Here is an 18,671-nt window from a genome sequence, read left to right as displayed (position 1 = left end):
AAGGACAGGTACATAGAAGGGGAAAAGATTAATTTGCTCCTTACTCTGCTCTCTTGAGACTCCACCTGCAGATCTGCATCCAGCTCTGGGGTTCCCAGCACAGGAAAGATGTGACGCTGCTGGAGTGAGTCCAGAGGAGGCCAACAAGCTGATCAGAGGGATGGAGCACCTCTCCTATGAGGAAAGGCTATGAAAACAGGTTCTTCACCGTGGGGAAGAGAAGCTTTGGAGTGACCTAATTTTAGCCTTTCAGTACCTGAAGGGAGCCTACAGGAAAGATGAAGAGAGACTATTTACAAGGGAATGGCTTCACACTGACAGAGGGCAGGGTTAGATGGAATATTGGGAAGGAATTCCTCCCTGTGAGGGTGGGGAGGCCCTGACACAGGGTGCCCAGAGAAGCTGTGGCTGCCCCTGGATCCCTGGCAGTGTCCAAGGCCAGGTTGGATGGTGCTTGGAGCAACCTGTGGTAGTGGAATGTGTCCCTGCCCATGGCAGGGGGTGGAACAAGATGAGCTTTGAAGTCCCTCCCAACCCAAACCAGTCTGGGATTCTGTGATCTTCTTTGCAGTGTCTGAGTCAGATATATAAATGCAAACAAGTCAATATAGGCCATGTGAATAAGGTGCTCCAGGCAGGTGACGGCTGGCACAGGAGAATGAAAAGGAGGTTTACATTAGTAGGAAAGTTCACAGTATGGTGCCCATCCAAGAAAGCACAAAAGATTTGCTAATCTTCTGCAGACAAATGGTGTGTGAGAGCTATGCTTCAGCAGCATGTAAAGGGACACTCGGATGTGGATGGTTCTGGACAGATGCTCTTTGGAGCTCACAGCTGGGTGAGGATGGAGGAGTTGGCAAGAAAAAATCCATGATGTGGTAAGGAATGCTTGCTTCAGTTGGAAGCCTTGGCACTCCTCACCTTGGGCCAACCCCTTTGGATGGCCTTTGCACTATGTTTTGGAGTCCTTCTCCCTTATTTCTCGCTGTCCCTGCTATGTCCCTTCCAGCCCTGCAGCTGGTCCTGGGTTAACTCTGAACTGTGGGGAATGGGGGAATTCTGCTCACAGGGCACAAATGGAACAGGTTTGGAGAAAGCCCATCTAATAAATGGTGTTAATTAATGGCAGTCATCTGAACCATGACAAAGGAATGTCTGCACTCTCATTCCAGCCGAGAGAAATCCGCTTTCCTTCCTGCAGTTTGTGCCTGTAACACTTGGGGAATTGGGTTTCTAAGCCAGACAGTGCTGTGCCACACTAATCCCCTGAACAGAGCAAACACTGCAGATGTCACAGCGGAGGGAAGATGCAGAGAAGGCAGCATGCAAAAGTACACATTTGTGGTGATGTGTTTTCATTAGCAGGTAGCAAGATGGAAAGACAAGATGCCTGATGGGATATGCAAGATCCTCCAGGGCTTTCTGCTTACTTTAAATCTCCATCTTATCCAGCCCTGAGCCACCTTGCCCTCCCTTCAAGGCACCTGTTTTTTATCCCTGGGTCATCCCTTGATCTGCCTGCTCTGCTCATCTTCAGATCTTTGTTGCAAGTGCTTTTTCTCCTCCATGAGAACTACCTAAGTGAAGCACCTGTGTCTGAGTGTTTTTTCATCACAGTCCCATGGGAGACCTTTGGATGTGACAGCGGTAGCAGAAACAGTCCCGCTGAATTTGGTCCTTCAGCTCAGATGAAAGGAGTCCTCAGGGAATCATTGCAAAAATGGATTTTTTTGTGGAACACCAGAACCCACTGTTGTTCAAACATCTCTGATTCTCAGGGACACTGAAACACAAAGTTTCAAAAGTAGTGTTCTCCCTGCCAGAGCCCCTCAAGTTTGGGATGTGCTGCAGAGCAGTTGGTGGAAGGTGATGAACCAGCTTAGTTTTCTTTCCAGATGGTGGTATTTGGTAATTTGTACTGCAGGTTCTCTAGGTGTAAATGGAAGTACAGACAGATATGGTGTATTTTACATCTGTGGTTGAAGCTCCCTGTCTAAAACTGACCTGGCTTTTGTAAAAGGAAGGGGGTATAGTGACTTCTATCAGATGTAGGTACAATTCAGGGAAGGAAAGGGCAGGAGCCTCCTGGAAACTGGAGATGCTCCTGCTGGCTGAGGACCCTGCAGGGCTCCCAGAAGCTGAGCATGCCTGATCTTCTGAAGCCACATCAGTGTGTGACTCTGGGCCCAGCATGTCCCTGCAAGTGTGAGACTGTCAGGGCTCAGCTCTGAGCGCTGGTGCCAGTGCTGTGCTGCCTTGGGCTGTGTGCTGACCCAGAGCTAAGCCTGGCACCAGCACGGCCCCTGAGCCCGGGGTGTGGCAGCCTGTGCTGCCAGGCTCAGAGCTGGTACCTTGTCCCCTGTGCCCTTGGCAGCCTCCTCTGAGCCGTGGCCGTGGCCGACAGCCCTGGGGGTGTGTAGGTCTTGCTCCTCTACGTCCCACCAGGGAGGCTCCGGTGGGGACAGCTCAGAGCAGAGAATCTCTCCCTTTGACAACCTGCACAAATGCTTTACAAAAGCTGCGTCCACTTTCTCTTTTCCTCCATTTTTAAGTGAGAAGAATTAGGTTTGTCTTAAAGTGGCCCTGAGCGCTTTGTACAAATTTTTTGTTTACTGTAATCAATCTCTCTTCTCGGAGAGCTGACAGCTTCCTCCTCATCCCATCTCCTGGGGAAGGTGTTCTGCTGCAGTGGGAGCAGCGGCGTGACACGGAGCTGATCCGTGAGCGTTCCTGCTGTGGCAGCGCCCAGTGGGGTAAGTTGAGGACCCTGGCGCCCGAATCCCCGATGCTGCCAACTCTGGAACTCTGTGTTTCACTTCTCTAGCCACTGCAGTAACAGCGGACGCTTTCCTGAGTTTTAGTGGAAATTTGAAGCCACTAAGTGAAGTTACACAGAAAATTACACCCTCAGCGTAGTCTGCTCATCTCAAAAGTTGCAATTGTTTCGTTGTGGGATGTGACAGCGCTCGGGTTCGCTCCGCTCTGGAGCGGTGACCTGAAGCAGCGAGGGCGACTTTGTGCCTTTAGGGGCGGAGGAAGCCGCGGCTCCGGCGGTGCGGGGGTCCCTGCCGGGGGTCCCTGCCGGGGGTCCCTGCCGGGGGTCCCTCCGGGCCCGGGGGCGGTGCCGGGGCGAAGGGCCGGTCTGGGGGCGGGAGCGGGGCCGCCCCCCCGCGCACGTGCGCTACGTGCGGCGCCTGCTGCGGCGGAGCCGCCCCTCCCCCGCCCGGCACCGCCCCCAACCCGGTACCGGGGACGGGACCGCCCTGTGCGGGACCCCCGGAGGGGGGAGCCCCGGGAACCGCCGGGGTGGAGGGGGGAACCTCGCCGCGCTCCCTCAGCAACAGGAACGCTCTTTATCCCCGCGCTGCCCGGGGCCGGCAGGCAGGACAATGGCCCGGACCCCCCCGAACAAAGGGGCCGGGCTGGGGCGCGGGGGCTCCGCGGCTGGGGCAGACAATGCGGCCGCGCGGAGGCGCACGGCTCCGCCCCGCGCGTGACGTGGCCGGTACAGCCAATGGCGGCGCGCGGAGAGGCTCTTTAAAAAAAGAAGCTCCGGCCGTGGGCCGCTGTCAGCTGTGCGGATCCCTCCGCGCATGTAAACACAGCGCCGGCGGCCCCGCGCGGGGGGGCGGGACGGGAGCGGAGCGGCCCTGGGGCGCGGGGGGCACGGCCGGCGGGCAGCGCGGCCCAGGGGCCTCCCCGAACCAGCGGTGCTGGGGGGAGAGGCCGCAGCGCGCCTGGAGCGAGGGCCTGCGCACAAAGGCGGCGGGAGCGGGGAACGCGGAGCTGCGACCCGGCGGGGCGGGGGGCACCGGGAGGGAGCCTCAGCGGTCCCGGTGAGCGGCGCCTTCGGGGCATCGCTCTCCGCCGGGGCCCGGCCGGCGGGGGCGAGATCGGCGCCGCGCGGGCCAGGCCGCGCTCCAGAGGATTTGCCGTTGGCTCTTTCCCCCGCCCCCAGCGGGCCCTCCCCGGTCCGGCCCCGGCGCCCCCGCACAAAGGCGCGGGCGGGGCGGGGCAGCCGCGCCCCCTCCCCTGCCCGGGCCGGGCGGACTCTTTTCCCAGCCTCGGCCCCCCCGCGGACGCGTACGGAGCGCGGCGGCTCCGGAGATTGTTCGGAGCTCGGAGCGGAGCGGCCGCCCCGGCCGGGCCATGGCCGAGTTCCTGCCCCCGCCCGAGTGCCCCGTCTTCGAGCCCAGCTGGGAGGAGTTCGCCGACCCCTTCGCCTTCATCCACAAGATCCGGCCCATCGCCGAGCAGACCGGCATCTGCAAGGTGCGGCCGCCGCCGGTGAGTGCCCGCATGGCGCCGCCGGGAGCGGCCTTTGTGTGGGGCCCGGCCCGGCCCCCCCCGGCCCGCGGCCGCACAGGTGACCCCGGGCAGGCGGGGCCGCCCCCGCCGCCGCTCGGAAGTTTCACCGGGCCGGGGCCGAGGGGACCGAAGGGACCGACCGCTCCCCCCGTGAAGTGGCTCCCAAGTGTCGGAGCTCCCGGCGGGGGAGTCGCCGGAGCGACCTCGGAGGGAGCGGGGGTGGGGGGCAGCTGCCCCGGCCGGGCCCGGCCTCTCCCCGGCTCCCGGGCTTGGCCGGGGCCTGGCGTCCGGAGCGGCCCCGCCGAGCCCCGGAGGAGGTGCCGGGGTGCTGCCCTCCATGTTGGCATTGTGGCGGTTGGGGCCGGGGGAACCTGCTCCCCGCCGCCCCCGGCCCCGCGCGGCCTCCCCGGCCTCGGCGCACTTTTAGCACGAGGAACTGTTTCTCAAGTTAGACAAGACCAAACTCCGCAGCCCTGAGTTTGGCTGGTAGCTCTGCGAGCTGAAGCCTAGACAGACATGGCCACCATTTTAGAATGCAATCCACAGTGGGAAGAGTAGTAAGCCTTCATCTTCATCATCATCATCTCAACCGATAGTGTAGTAAGCTCAAAATTGGGGTATGAGGTCTGATTTCCTTTTGTTGGTCGACTCAATTTACTGAGAAATGCTGTGACGATCTCAGAACCATCGTTTGTGTAGTCAGAACTGTTAGTTTGTTTAAAGGGATGACCACCCGCACTGGTGAGGAGAGGGGCTCCTGGAAGTAAAAATCTAATTAAACGATGTGAATCATCTTCATTTTGAGTGAATTGCTCTTTCCCGAGGAGGAGCGTGGTGCAAGTCTGGGGTGGTGCAGCCGGGTAAGGCAGTTAACATGACGGCAACAACTAGAATGTTAAACAGGCACTGAGCTTGCATCTCCTCCAGCAAGGGGGGAAGCTGACAGAATAGTTCTGCAGACTGAAGTTTTGTGAAGGAGACTTTAAGTTCAAAGAAATAATGTTCAGAAACACACATTTCACTTCGGTGTTTTGATTGTTGCTGGGACTCTTGTTGTTGTCCAATCCTTTTCCTTCTGAATTAAAAAGTAGTAACTTGCTGAGTTAGTGTCTGAGGTGGCAGAAATGTTTGTAGCAGAGTGAATAATGTGAATCTCACTGGAGAGAAAGGAAGGTGTTTCAGCTCTCTGGAGGAAGAATCCCAGATTGCTGTGTGAAGGACCGCTCTTGAATTTGTGTCCTGGTAGAATGTGACAGTGCTTCTTTTCATGCAGGGCAGCCAGATGCTCACAGAGTTAAGGGGTAAAGATGGTTTTCGTTACAGAGTCACCATTGAAGTTCTGTAATGTTTTTGAGTAGATCTTTCTGGGTTGTGAGCTGCCAACAGTGTTTCAGCAGCTGTGACCAGAATTTCTTTTTTTTTTCTTTTATTTTTTTTTCTCTTTTTGAGAGGGGTGTCTTTTTTAAATTTGTTTTAAAAATATCTCATCTAAAAAAATCTCATCGGTGTAAGAAACTTACTGCTTGTGTAAAAAGCCAAAACCTTATAAGAAAGCTGCTTGTAGGATGTTATCTGTTGGAGATCACAAATCAACAGCCCTCCAAAGGACTGAATTACTTATTGCAGCTGCATTTTCAGCTACTCTCATCTTGGCTTCTTGAAGAGGCAGGTATTGCACCGGGTGTTGTGCCTGCCTGGCTGTGTGATCAGCTCTTTGGCGGAGTGTATTTAGAAGCAGGATGAAAATAGTTGGAGCTGCTGAGGGCTGAGCACGGGAAGTTCTGTGGAGCCTGGCTTTGGGGAGAGCTGAGCTCCCACGGCTTTATCTGCCTGGATAATGCCTGGGATGACTTGTGAAGTGTTGTGGTTGGTTCACCGGCCTGGAGCATAGAGGGAGCTCTTCCAAAGCGACCAGAAAAGCCTTTAAGTTGACGTAGTTCCTGGCCTTCCTCCTGCGATCAGGAGCCGCAGTGAATATTCAGTTATTGTTCTTTTTGGTGTAATCAAGGGGTCTGTAATAACCGTGAGCTAAAAACTGCACTGCTCTTTGCATAACACTGTGTGTTCCAACTGGATGCCTTGTTTGGTGATGGTTGAGGTTTGGAATCTTCCTGCATCTGAGGGAATCTCTTGCCGGCGTGCGCAGTCTGGTTACGTGCCGGGAAGCAGGTAGGCAGCACCACGAGCTGTCAGGATCTGTGCCGAGAGAGGAGTTGAAAATTTGATGGTTGGTCTAGAATTATTTTAGCTTAAACTCTGCTGTGCAGTTATCAGCAGATGAATTTGTTTCTGTATCTGAGCTGCAATATGGAATAATGTTGTGTGAGACTGGTGGTGCCCAGCTGTATCTTCCCCATTTGCTCACGAACAAGCCCTTACTCCGGAGCTGGCTTTGATGCTCCAGCACTGGAGCATGCACAGGAGAGCTCCTTGGGCTCCAAAGGACTGGCAGCAGAGCTTTCTTTGGGCCCTTTCTGCTCACATTAACTGGGCACCGGGTAGGCCCAGAGAAAACCATGTCTGCAGTGGCTTCTTGTGTGACAGCTTTGGAGGACAGTGACCTGTTTTGTAAGGGGGTGTTGAGGCAGCTGATGTACCGAAGACATCTGGGTGGAAGACAGAGGATTCTAGGTGATCACTTCATGTTCACAAGGTGAAGGAACATCCAGGAATATAACAGGAGGTGCAATTTCTGCATGGTATTTTCCAGCTGAGCACTCAGAAGGAGTTTTCTTCCTCTTCATTCCAGTTCAGTTTGTTCCAGCCATCACCAATGACTGAGCTTTGCTCTTATTTGGATGGAATTATTCTTCAAAGTAGGTAGTTAGTAGTAGTTAATGGAAGCAAACAGTCTAACAAATATGAAGCTTAGCTTCAATAATTAAAGGTAATGTCAAATACTCCAAGCTTTTCTTGAAGATGGACTCTTCCTTCGCTTTGCATCGTTGCTTTTCTGCTGTGAAGAGTAACAAGTAATGATTACTTAAGCATATTCTTACCATATAAATCCACTTCAAAATACTCAATATTGTAAAATGTGCTAGAAACATCATAACTTTCCCAAGGCCAAACATGAAAATTGAGAACATCCAGGCTAGATTTTATTGCTCTAAATAATGGGAATATAGAGAAGTACTGTTAAGGCTTCCAAGTAACCTGAACCAAGCACTTAAAGATTAGAAAGTCTGGATTAGCAGAGCTGGAACTTTGAAGGAATTGACACTGGAGTTATCAAAATTATTGACTGTCCATTTTCAGTAAATCCTGGAATACTGGGGAACTTGAGAGCAGGGAGAATTAATTTCCTTAATGGTTTGAGTTCTTCATGGGTGCAAGAGTTGACCCCCTCTAGCTCCAGGGTGGAAGAATGACTGGAATAATCCTGGATGGGATCTTGGAAGGTGAAAGTATGGAATACAATTGCATGAACACTGTCATGGCCAAATTACTGTTTTCCATGAGACCATGTATTTGATTGAGTCAGTTGTCATGGTCTGAGATCTAGAAATTAAGTTTTTTCAGTATTCTAATTACAGAAATTATTATTGTACAAAATTAATGCACCAAATCACAAATTATTTCAGCTATTAATGAGTGTTTGTAATGAAGGATCCCTTTCTATTGGTGTCTCCCAGCCTTAAGCCAAGGATATTTAATTTTCATTACGAGTCTAGAAGAACAAAAGCCATGATTCCAAATGGAGTTACAGTGGTGGCTTGTTGCTTTAGAGGGATCCCAGTTGCCCAATAAGCAATGGATATTATGAAACAGTAATCACTTAAGTAGGACTCAATGAGAGGGTTTACCTTTGGAACAAAGGAGCGTAGAGTGTCTTAGAGGAGGAAGGAGTGTAGAAAAATAACTGTGGGTCCTTGTGGAAAGCAGTGTAATGGTGGAATGGGAGCTCTGGATAAGCTAGTGAATGCAGCTCTGGAGTTTCTTGGTGATAAATGGGGATTTTACCTCTGTGGCAGCATGAGAGTAGAAAATTCTGCATTCAGGATCCACTCCTTGGAGGATTTTTAAAATATTTGACAACTGGTGTGGGTACAGAGAAGCATCAGAAAAGTTCTGCACATGAAATAATGAATTTTGAAATATTTAACCTTAGCAAAGCCTGCATGGTGAAACCTAAAGGCTCAAGGCTCGGGAGAACTTGAGCTACTCCTCCAGGGTGGTATTTTGAGGAGCCACATTGATTTAAATGTTGTTTAAACCTCTTAAGGACTGTTAAGGCTTCTTATTCAGCTGGTTGCTTGATTTATTTTCATTTTTATGGAGAAAAAACACAAAACAAAAACCAATTCAATTTTGGAGCAGCTTTGGCTGAGGGTTCTGGCAATCTGGTCCTCGAGCCATAAAACAAACCACCACTAAAACAGGAATTAATGCAGAAAATTGTGATACTTTGTCTGAAACAGGAAGCTGATGGTGATGATCCTTCAGATTTGATAATACACAGAGGCTCAGTCAGTTGATTTTATCAAAAAGAAAACAGAGAGATAACTCAATTACAACACGTAAGTGAGCTTCAGTGGGAGAACCCAGAGGTGCTGCGGCGTCTGTCAGTCCTGGCAAGCTGAGCTTGAGCTGCTGGTCCTGCTGAGCAAAGGCCAGGCTCAGGTGGGTCGGAAAACAGGACATTTCATATTCCTCGCCTGAGAGAGGATTGGCTGGAAGTGGGAAGTGAAGGATAGTGGTGGATCTGCCACTTTGGGGAACTTTGGAATCAAGAATGGATGGGGTTTTGGGAGGGGAAGAGTGCTGAGGTTCCTGTTCCCCTGCTGTCAACTCATGTGAAGAAAAATAGATCAGCCACCAAAGGTCATTAGGAAATGTTTGCTTTAAATGAAGAACTTTCATCACAGGGGTCATGTTGTGGAATTAGGTAAATTCAGTGTAGGTTATTAACTGGTGTCTAATTAGCAAGAAAATATGCAAAAGAAGAATTATTTTAGTTTATTATTTATTTTACTAATGGCAGTGGCCATACACAGCACTGCTGTGGTCACCATGGGGTGGTTTCTGCTCTTCAGAAACACTGAAACATTGGGGTGGGCATAAAAGAGAGTGAGAATTTCCTCTCCTTGCCTCAGTCTCTTTAAGTGAGGGATTTTCAATGCTTACTGTCCAGCTCATTGAAAATTTACGATGAAACAGTTTAGTCTGTAACTCTCCATATGGGGCAAGAATAACATGGATAGAATTTCTGTACTTTTTTGTTTAACTTAAGATAATTAGCTAAAAGCTGGAAATGGGGTTTCCATTTTCAAAACTAAACATATATCCCTTGCCCAGCACTGCAACCAAAGCTTGCCAGTGGATGGAAGCAAACCGTGCCATGTATCCATTAGGACATGTTTCCTCTCAAGCCCAAATGCCTGGGTTATGTCTGGAATATGCTGTGGGGGAATGCTGTGTCCATGTCCAGGAGACCAGGTTGAGTGTTTTTAGAAGTCAGGAAAAACTTGTGGGATCTTCCAGCCTGCCGCCCTTAGGAGTGTCTGAGTGAAAAAGGTCTTCCTTTGGAGCAGGTGCTTTACCTGGGATGGTGAATTTGAGCAGCTGGTAAGGGAGGGTGTTGTGGAGAGCCAGGGTGGTGGATGGTGGGAGCTGCAGGGAATCCCTGGGCACTGGAAGCTCTGCAGCTGCTCAGGCCAGACCCACACACACAGCTGGGTCTGGCCCCAGTCGTGATGGATGCTCTGTTTCAGGGTCTTGGTTACTGCTCTGAGGTGAATCAGGGATCTGGGATTTGCTGTTCTCAACACCACATCCATCCCCAGCTGTTCCTGCAGTGTTGCTGGTACAGTGCTGTTGTATCTGTTCCTTGCATGCAGGTGTCTCCTTGGAGAGGAGCCTGGCATCTGCTGTGTGTGAGCCCAGCTCAAGGCTGGGAGGTTCAAGCCCTGTGTGTAGTTTCTGTCCTCTCTCTGCCTTTGGGTCCCAAGGAGCCGCTGGGCCTTGGATTGGAGAATCATCTCCAGCTTACCTGAACCTTTATTTTTCTCCAGGTGTGGAGCTGGCACCAAAACACTGGGATCTAGAGAGGTGATTCCCACTGTACACTCATCCTTTGCTGTGGTTCTCGGATAGGAAGGATTTATGGTTGTGTCTGTTCTCCCTTGCTAGTCTGCAATATATAACAGAGCCCAGATTTGTCTCAAATAAGAAATACTCTGCCAGAGTTCTTTTTGGAGAGTTCTGCACATAAGGTGTGTTAGTGAGCCGAGGGTCCCTTCTTGGCAAGCAGGAGTTCGGGGGTTTTGATGGAAAAATCTCATTCATAATGACCAAGGAGGAACTGTTCATCACAAACTGGGTTAGCTTATGATTGGAGTTCCCAACTAATGTTAGCCTTTAACAGGGTCAAAGAGGGATTAGTTCCCGTTAGACAGGAGCTTTGTGGCTGACCCACTGCCAGATGATAATGGGTTTGTGTGGATTCTGCCATCTGAGCTCCAAGTGTGTTTTTAATGTAGTCATAAAACCAGGAGACTGAAAGGGACCTCCTGAGTCACTGAGTGTGCTCCCTTCCTCTTGGAGGCAGCAATCATTGAACACCTTTGCCAAGGCAAGATCATAGATGTGGGAACAAAGAATGTAGGTCAGGCACACAGGGTGGGCATCCCAGGAAGGGGGGAATTGCTGCAGTTCGCTGAATGAATGTGTTTCTCTGGCAAGAATTGCTAAGATATTCCTTTGGATCTTACTATGAGCTGCTGTCTAGCAAAATAATGAAAGGGCTGTCTTTTTTTTGTGTCTGACATGGGAGAGACTGCAAGTAAAACGCTACTTACAGTTTTCAAAAGATGTTGAAAACATATAAGAGGCTTCAGAAAAAAAGCCCAAGGAAAAATACCCTTTTATTTGCAGGACTGGAAAGCCAGTTCTGTAAAGAGAAGGAAAAAGGTATTTGTTTATTGAAAAATGTCTTGAAACGTTGCTTCCAGGAAGGATTCAGGAATAGCTGCTTGGGCAGCTAGCAGATGAGGGATTTGGTTATAGAGGATAAGGGAAGGAGGAAAGCTGAAGCCAACTAACTTGTAGAACAGCTTACCAGGGACAGTGGTAATTTCGTGTTCACTTGAATTCATAGGGGTGGGGGTGGTTAAATTTTAATTAGTGAGTTTGGGTGAGGTGCAGGTTTGCCAGCTGAAATGCCATGTTCTGAAGCCTGACATCCCTGGAACAGCTCAGCTGGGAGTAGGAATATGGAAATCACAGAAATAATTCTGCTGACCATTTGTAGTTTGCATTACTGCTTGAAATATTAATGTGATCCTTAGAGCGTGCCTTCTGCACGGCTGGATTTGTCCCTAAAGTTTATAGAAAAGTTTGAAATTTTGAAGTCAGTCTCATTTTTGCCTGGATTTGATTACAGGTTTGTAACAAGTGCAGGCAAAGGTAGGCACAGGATTTTGTTTGTCTCTTGCAGGTTTATGACAGTCAGGGATGGACAACAGAACACAATAGAGTAATTTCATATGAGGAGTCCTGGCAGTGTAAAAGCTCCTGGTTTTTTAAGGAAATTGATGTTTTCTTGCTTTCTGGGTATACTTAATCTTACTGCTCAGCATGGCCATTGGAAAACACTTAAAACTGAACTTCTTAAACTTTTAAGTTAATTTTTAAAACACAGAAATCCAAACCAGTTCCTTTGAGGAACTGGATGGAGAGGGTGAGTCTCACAGATTCCCAGGCATGAGCTTAAGGAAAGTGGGCCTGGAGAGTTGGAGGGGTGCTGGTCTCCTGCCCAGCAAAGCTCCTCATGTGGCTCAGCAGCTTTGCAAATGAAACCTGCACCACAAAGCTCCCTCTCGTGGTGCTGCTGCCTTTCCAAGATGCATAAAGACATTTCTGTCACACACAAATGTCTTTTCATGGGCCTGCAAGTGAACATTGCATTTGGCTTTGTAAGTTGTGCTTCAAAACCTGTGTAAAATTTTTGTTGAGTAAATAATACACTTACTAAAGAAGGATTGAAAGTATCTTGTTTAGGACTTGAGGAACTTGCTATACTGTGAAATAGAGAAAGATAAATATTATCCTTATTGGTTATATCAACTTTCAGTTGTTCGGATGCTCCAAAGTAAACTTTTTGACTTTAAAGTGACTCAGTGACAGTCAGGATGGACTGTTTGTTACACCTGCTGTCATTTCTCCAGATGGTGAATGGCTGTGGGTCTGTAGCAGCGTCATCTGACACAGTTTGTGTTCAGTGGGACGTGCTGTGGTGTGCCTGTAAAGCCAGGAGTGGTTTTATAATAATCTAATACAATATATTATATATGGCATTTATTTCCCTCAGCTCTGCCTGCGCTGTTGTGGCCTCACCTCAAGTCCTCAGGGCAGTTTTGAGCACCACTATATAAAAAAGACATTTAGCCATTGGAGAGCACCCTAAGGAGGGCCATGAGAATGGTGAAGGGTCTGGAGGGGAAGCCTCATGAGGGGCAGCTCAGGTCACTTGGTTTGTTCAGCCTAGAGGAGATTGAGGGGAGATTTCATTGAGATCTTCAAGATCCTCATGATGGGCAGCAGAGGAACAGGTCTACTCCCTCTCATGACAAGTGACAGGACTCAAGGGAATTGCTGGAGCTGAGAGACATTAGGGTTGACATTAGGGAGACATTAGGGTTGGATATCAGGGAAAGGTTCTTCCCCCAGAGGATGCTGGGCACTGAACAGGCTCCCCAGGGAATGGGCACAGCCCCAAGGCTGTCTGAGTTCAAGAAGTGTTTGGACGATGCTCCCAGGCACAGGGTGGGATTGTTGGGTGTCTGTTCAGGGCCAGGAATTGGATGTGATGATCCTGATGGACTTGATGGTTCCTTTCAGTTTAGCATGTTCTGTGTTACCTGCTTAAAAACCTCAGAAGCCGTAGTCAATACAATGTTACTTCTCATTGAGCCACTTTACGATCACCCAGCAGAAGCTCTTGCAATGACTTTCTTCTTCCTAAAAGTGAAACACTTTTAAGGGTGTTAAATGTTTGTTTCTGTCTGATGAAGCCATCTGCCTGATAGGCTGAAAAGTCACCTACTGAAAGTGCTGTATCAAATAAATGGAGTTCCCAAAGCTTATCTTAGAGAAACAGCTGACATGCCATCAGGGCGTCCTGCTGTGTGTGTTGGTCATTCAGTCACTGGTAAACTTAAAAACTGCAGGTGTAGGAAATGCCTGTTGTGGCAGCTTGTGTTGTCTGGAGTCATGTTACTCTTCTAGCGCAGTAGGTGATTGGTGCTTTGCCAAAGCCAGTGTCTTTGGCCAAACAGGAAAGACTGTCCCCAAACGTGCACCAGTCAGTAATAAATAGACACATGGAGATCATGGAGATAATCAGCTAATTCTGGAGTGGGATGTTTCAGGTGCCATGCTGTGAATGAGGTGTTTCTGTAAGATCATGCACATAAACTTCCTCATTTGCTTCCATAAGCAGAGGGGACTAGCCTGCTCTGCTGTCTGACATGGGTTGGGTCTGTCTGTCCTAGGCACCCTTGGAGCTGGATTTCTTTAATCTGAGCATGACCCAGAGCCTCTAGGAGCGAGTAGGGATCCTGTTCCTCCTGTTGTGCCCAGTGACATACAGGCTTTCCTCTGGGCTCTGCCCAGAGCAGCAGCCTGTGCCAGCAGACATGTGGCCTGACCAGAAGAGACTCCTGTGCTGTCCCCTCTCTTTCTTGGCTTCCCTGATGTGCTGCCAGTGCAGTAACTGCAAGTGGTGGCCCTGAAGTGCAGCCCAGACTGGTGACAGTGTCAAAAGTGGTGTCACTGCCTACGTGAGCTGAATTCTTGTCCCTGTTGATCTTATTCCTTGCTCTTGTCCTCTGCAGAGCCTTATTAGAGGATCTGGTTTGAGGTAATGCACAATCCACCCAGGAACAGCCTTGGCTTATTGCTTAGCCAAGCAGCGAGGCAGCACAGCCCTCTTGGCTTCATTTACTCTCAGCCTAAGCAAAGCTCCCTACAATTCTCCCTTGGGCAGTTTAATTCAGTCCCCAGCATGTCTCAAGGGTCCTGTGTGTCATCATCACTGTGTCCCCTCCTGGTCTCAGTGCCTGTCTCCTGTCTCCCTCTCCTTGGTACAGAGCAGACTCCAGAGTTGTTACTAATGATGTAACCAGTTGGTTCAGCTTGAGAGTCAGATTTGGCCTGTTGAAGTATAACACTTCAAATCCTGCCCAACTGTTCCCAGTTGTGTTTCTCGTCTTACAGCTTGAGGGCCACAAATGATTCATCAGACAACAGGATATTGGAAAAGAATGTCAGTTCTCTTCCTCAGACTTGATGGTTTCATTGCATTTGGTGTTCTGGCATAGAAAATAGGCAATAGAAGAAGGGTTAGTATTATCAAGTTTCACGAGAACATGTCGTTGGGCACCAGACAGTCTTGTGGTTAAAAGCAGGAAAATAATCAAGAAATGTGTCCCACTGGTCAAGGATTGAGTGTCCTCTTGATAATTTGTCATCCTGACCCCCTACCATTGTCTAATTTCCCATTCAAATGTTAATTTCAACTGGCATTGTCAAGCTGTCATGTGCTGCAAGTGCCTTGCAGGATCAGAAAACTTTTATTACCAATTTTGAGGTTTGGATTAGTCAATGCGAGCTTTGTAAAATGTATGGATTTGTGGCCCTCTTTGCTCTTCAGCTTCTCCATGCTCTCGGTGACTCTTGATCCTTGTTTGTTTGTAAGATAATTGCTTTGGAAACCATTTATGGTGTGTTTTAATGCTAGTTTTCATATTCTCTGAATCTAAAATATAAAAGACTGTGTTTATGATGCTGGTCTTACTTCAGTTGCCTCAGTCCACCAATGCTATGGAAAGGTTTTCTTCTTTGTAGTGCAAAGCTCTGTCTTATTCCACTGTCAGTAGCTCACTTGTGCGTTACCTTCATTCTGTAATTAGTGATAATAAGATAACTTTATATGTTATAAATTCCTGTCAAGTTTAAATCAAATCTAATTTGGTTTTGTGAAGTTGTGTATTGCCAAACCAAGCGTGTGCAGTTGATGTCACAGATCTAAAAGATAAAATGGCTTTATAGTTGTGTTTATAAACAACACTTCAGTTGCAGGTATTTTATCAAAGTAATAATAATAATATTTTTAAAAATTTGTCATATTCCAGCTCTTCCTGAATGTGTTCAGCCAAGGAAATTGTCAGGCGTTGGCACAGGTTGCCCAGGGCAGTGGTGGAGTCACCATTCCTGGAATTGTTCAAAAGATGTGTGGATGTGGCACAGGGGGTACATGGGTTAGTGGTGAACGTGATGGTGGGTTAAAAGTTGGACTTGATGATCTTAAAGGCTTTTCCAGCCATAACGATTCCATGATTCTGTGGAGGCTTACAATGCAGGACAGGTCTTCCGTTCCAAAACGTAATTGATTTTGTGGTTCCATTACCTATTCTTGAGGAACAGTGAAGTGTTCCAAGGGGTAGACAGTGACTGTCACTCAATGTATCTCACTGTTCATGCTCTCTGGATTTGTTCCCGGGGAGGGGATTTGGATATCAGAGCAGCCCTGGCTTGCTGACGGGCTGGGGTGCAGCTGCTGAGCCCTCACCGTGCCAAGTTCCATGTGCTGGTGGGGCTGAGGAGGCTCTGGAGGCCTTAGGGGCCTCTTCATGCTTTGGGCTCACCTGGCTTTTGACTGTCACAGAGAAAAAATTCCTTCCTTTTCCTGGTCTTTTGATGGAACCCTTCTGTTTTCCAGGACTGGCAGCCTCCATTTGCGTGCGATGTCGACAAGCTTCACTTCACACCGAGGATCCAGAGGCTCAATGAATTGGAGGTAGACTGGAAAGCTGAGCATTGCTTCTGCTTCCAAATGTGTCAACGTCTTTTTGGGAGGTGATGTTTGCCAGAGTTGGCCATGAGCTGACAGCGCTCTGGACCTTGAACAGCAATTTTTAATTAGCACGGAAATTCATCTGTTTCAGAACCTAGTTAGGAACATTCCAGGCATAAAAGTAATGTTAATGCTTGTTAAAGGAACGTAATTTAGGCCTATTCCTCACAGGTGCTTCTAAGTGGTTAAACTCTCCAGTGCCATAGATCTGTGTCTGTGTTTTGCACTCATTACAGCATCTTTCAAAAGAAGAGATGAAACACTTGGAGTGCTTTAAAAATAACCAGCCTTTTGGAAGAAACAATTGCAAAATCTGGATTCAGTTTGTAGAAATTTGCTGTTCTCAGGCACTTTCATTCACTGCTTCAATGAATTGAGACTAAAAAGGAATGTGAGGAGTCCTGGTTGGCTTGGTGCTGTTACCATTTGGGATGATGATGACTCTGTGCCTGATTTTTCTCCTGATTCTTAGTTTTTAAAATCCTGACGTGGTTGTGTGAAGTGCTGGGGATGGGCTCAGATGCTGGCTTGGGATGCTAAGAGGGGGATTTGTGTGACCACAAGCTGTTCAGAGCTTCCTGGAGTTTGCAGACAAGCTAATCTGTACAGACATGGCTGTTTTTTACCTTAAGAGTAGAAAATGCACTGAAAAGAAAATGCGTCAAAATTTAAGTTACTGCTCTTTAACATAGCAGCAGTGCAGTGGTACTGCTGAAATTACTGTGGTACACTGAAATTACTGTGGTAATTTCAGTGCAACCAGCCAGGTTTTCCCTACCCTGACCCAATTGTGTACTTAAAACTGAAACAAATACAGTTGGGAGTGAGAAGAGATAACAGAAAAAAACTTGTAAAAATTATTTTTTAAAAAATATATTCATTTTTGGTTTTTTGCAAATTATCCGAATTGTAATAAACTGTTGCAATAATTAATGTAATAAATGCAGTAAATACTGACAATGGAGCTGGTTTAGGGAGTTTTTAGCAGTAATAACTTCTTGTTTGGCTGTTCTCAGAAGGTACTTTTCTCAGTGCAGTAAAAGGTAACAAAAAGTGACTCAAGGAAAGATACAGATACCACCAATGGTATCTGCATGGAATTTACTTTTCTTCAGATGATGAGAGGGAAAAATGCAAAATGACTCTTGCAGAGGACAAAGCTGGGCAGGCAGCTGAGGCTGCAATACTGTAAACCCTGGGGTACAAAACCTACATCTGCTTTTAGCTTGCAGTTCACTTGTTTGGTTGGTTGGTTTCAGGCCCAAACTCGTGTAAAGCTGAATTTTCTGGACCAGATTGCAAAGTTTTGGGAGCTTCAAGGATGCACGCTGAAAATTCCACATGTGGAGAGGAAGATCCTGGATTTATTTCAGCTTAACAGAGTAAGACCATTATGGGAAAACTCATCCTGAAAAGCTACAGTGTTATTTCAGTTCCTGGGATGGTATCACAGCTGGGGGGGGGAGGTTTTGGGGTGTATCTAAGCTGGAAAAAGTACTCCTTTGTTAAGCTAATATAGCTATATTAGGGGAGTAAGAATACATTATCATGGAAAGATAGTAAGTAATACATTGTCACAGAAGTTTTCCTGTGAGCTAGGAGATCACCTTGAATTTCCAGCTCTTCCTTGAAGTTGAACTTGGGTATAAACTAGTCAAGAATAAGCTTAGGCTTAATTGAAGAAAGTTCCTGAATAACGACAAAAGTGAGAGAAAAAATTTTTCCATGAGAAATATGGAAGAAAAAAAATCCAATTGCTTTTAGGATGAAGCTTGCTAAACTTGTGAAGAAGCTAACGTATACTGATAGTAAGAGATGGAATTCTCTGACGGAAAGGATATGTTTTTTTCTCTTTTCTTTATGTTTAGGGCAGTTTTTATTGGGAATTTTTGAGCTTATTTTATAGCCCTTGTTCCAGTGAAAAGAGCTCAGTGTCCTGTAATGGAAAGTGGTGTTGGGATACAAAGTTACAAACTTCCAAATAAATTCTCAGAGTAGGCTGAGTGACTGTTTGCATTTGAAACACAGGTGCTGACTTGTTTGTAAAGTAATTCAACAAGTTTGTAATTCCTGAACAGTGTTGTATATTCTAGTTATTGCCTTAAAACAACTTTGATGTTGTGTGGGTTTTTTTAAAATCTATATTTTTGTGGTTTAAAATGTCAGTTGTGATGTTATCCTGCCTTTTTTCCTTGAACACTGGTAATTTTGCTGTTAAACATGTGACCATTTTATTTTCACTTTTTAGCTAGTTGCAGAACAAGGAGGATTTGATGTAGTTTGCAAGGAGAGAAAATGGACCAAAATAGCCACGAGGATGGGCTTTGCTCCTGGCAAAGCCGTGGGCTCACACATCCGAGCGCATTACGAGCGAATTCTCTACCCCTACAACTTGTTCCAGTCGGGAGCGAGTCTCTTGGTAAGCTGTGCTGAAACCAACTGCAGTCCAGTTAATGTAGCAGCCAGGCTGTGAGGGTTCTTTGAATTTCTGGAAAGTTTGTGAAGC

General features: G+C 47.7%; 1 protein-coding gene across 1 annotated transcript in view; it reads left to right on the top strand.

The window, feature by feature from the left end:
- The first annotated feature begins 3,907 nt into the window (after window positions 1-3,907).
- KDM5B (lysine demethylase 5B) overlaps window positions 3,908-18,671 on the top strand; it is a 55,850-nt gene continuing 41,086 nt past the window's right edge. Inside the window, exons 1-4 of the mRNA XM_085083035.1 lie at window positions 3,908-4,287; window positions 16,031-16,108; window positions 17,425-17,547; window positions 18,414-18,584. Coding sequence (XP_084939161.1) covers window positions 4,150-4,287; window positions 16,031-16,108; window positions 17,425-17,547; window positions 18,414-18,584 — 510 coding nt within the window. The 5' untranslated portion in view covers window positions 3,908-4,149. The remainder of the gene's footprint in view (window positions 4,288-16,030; window positions 16,109-17,424; window positions 17,548-18,413; window positions 18,585-18,671) is intronic.

Source organism: Lichenostomus cassidix, chromosome 26 (genome assembly GCF_008360975.1).
Source record: "Lichenostomus cassidix isolate B80296 chromosome 26, HeHo_3.0, whole genome shotgun sequence".
Lineage (NCBI taxonomy): Eukaryota > Metazoa > Chordata > Aves > Passeriformes > Meliphagidae > Lichenostomus > Lichenostomus cassidix.
This window is presented reverse-complemented; position numbering and strand designations above follow the sequence as displayed.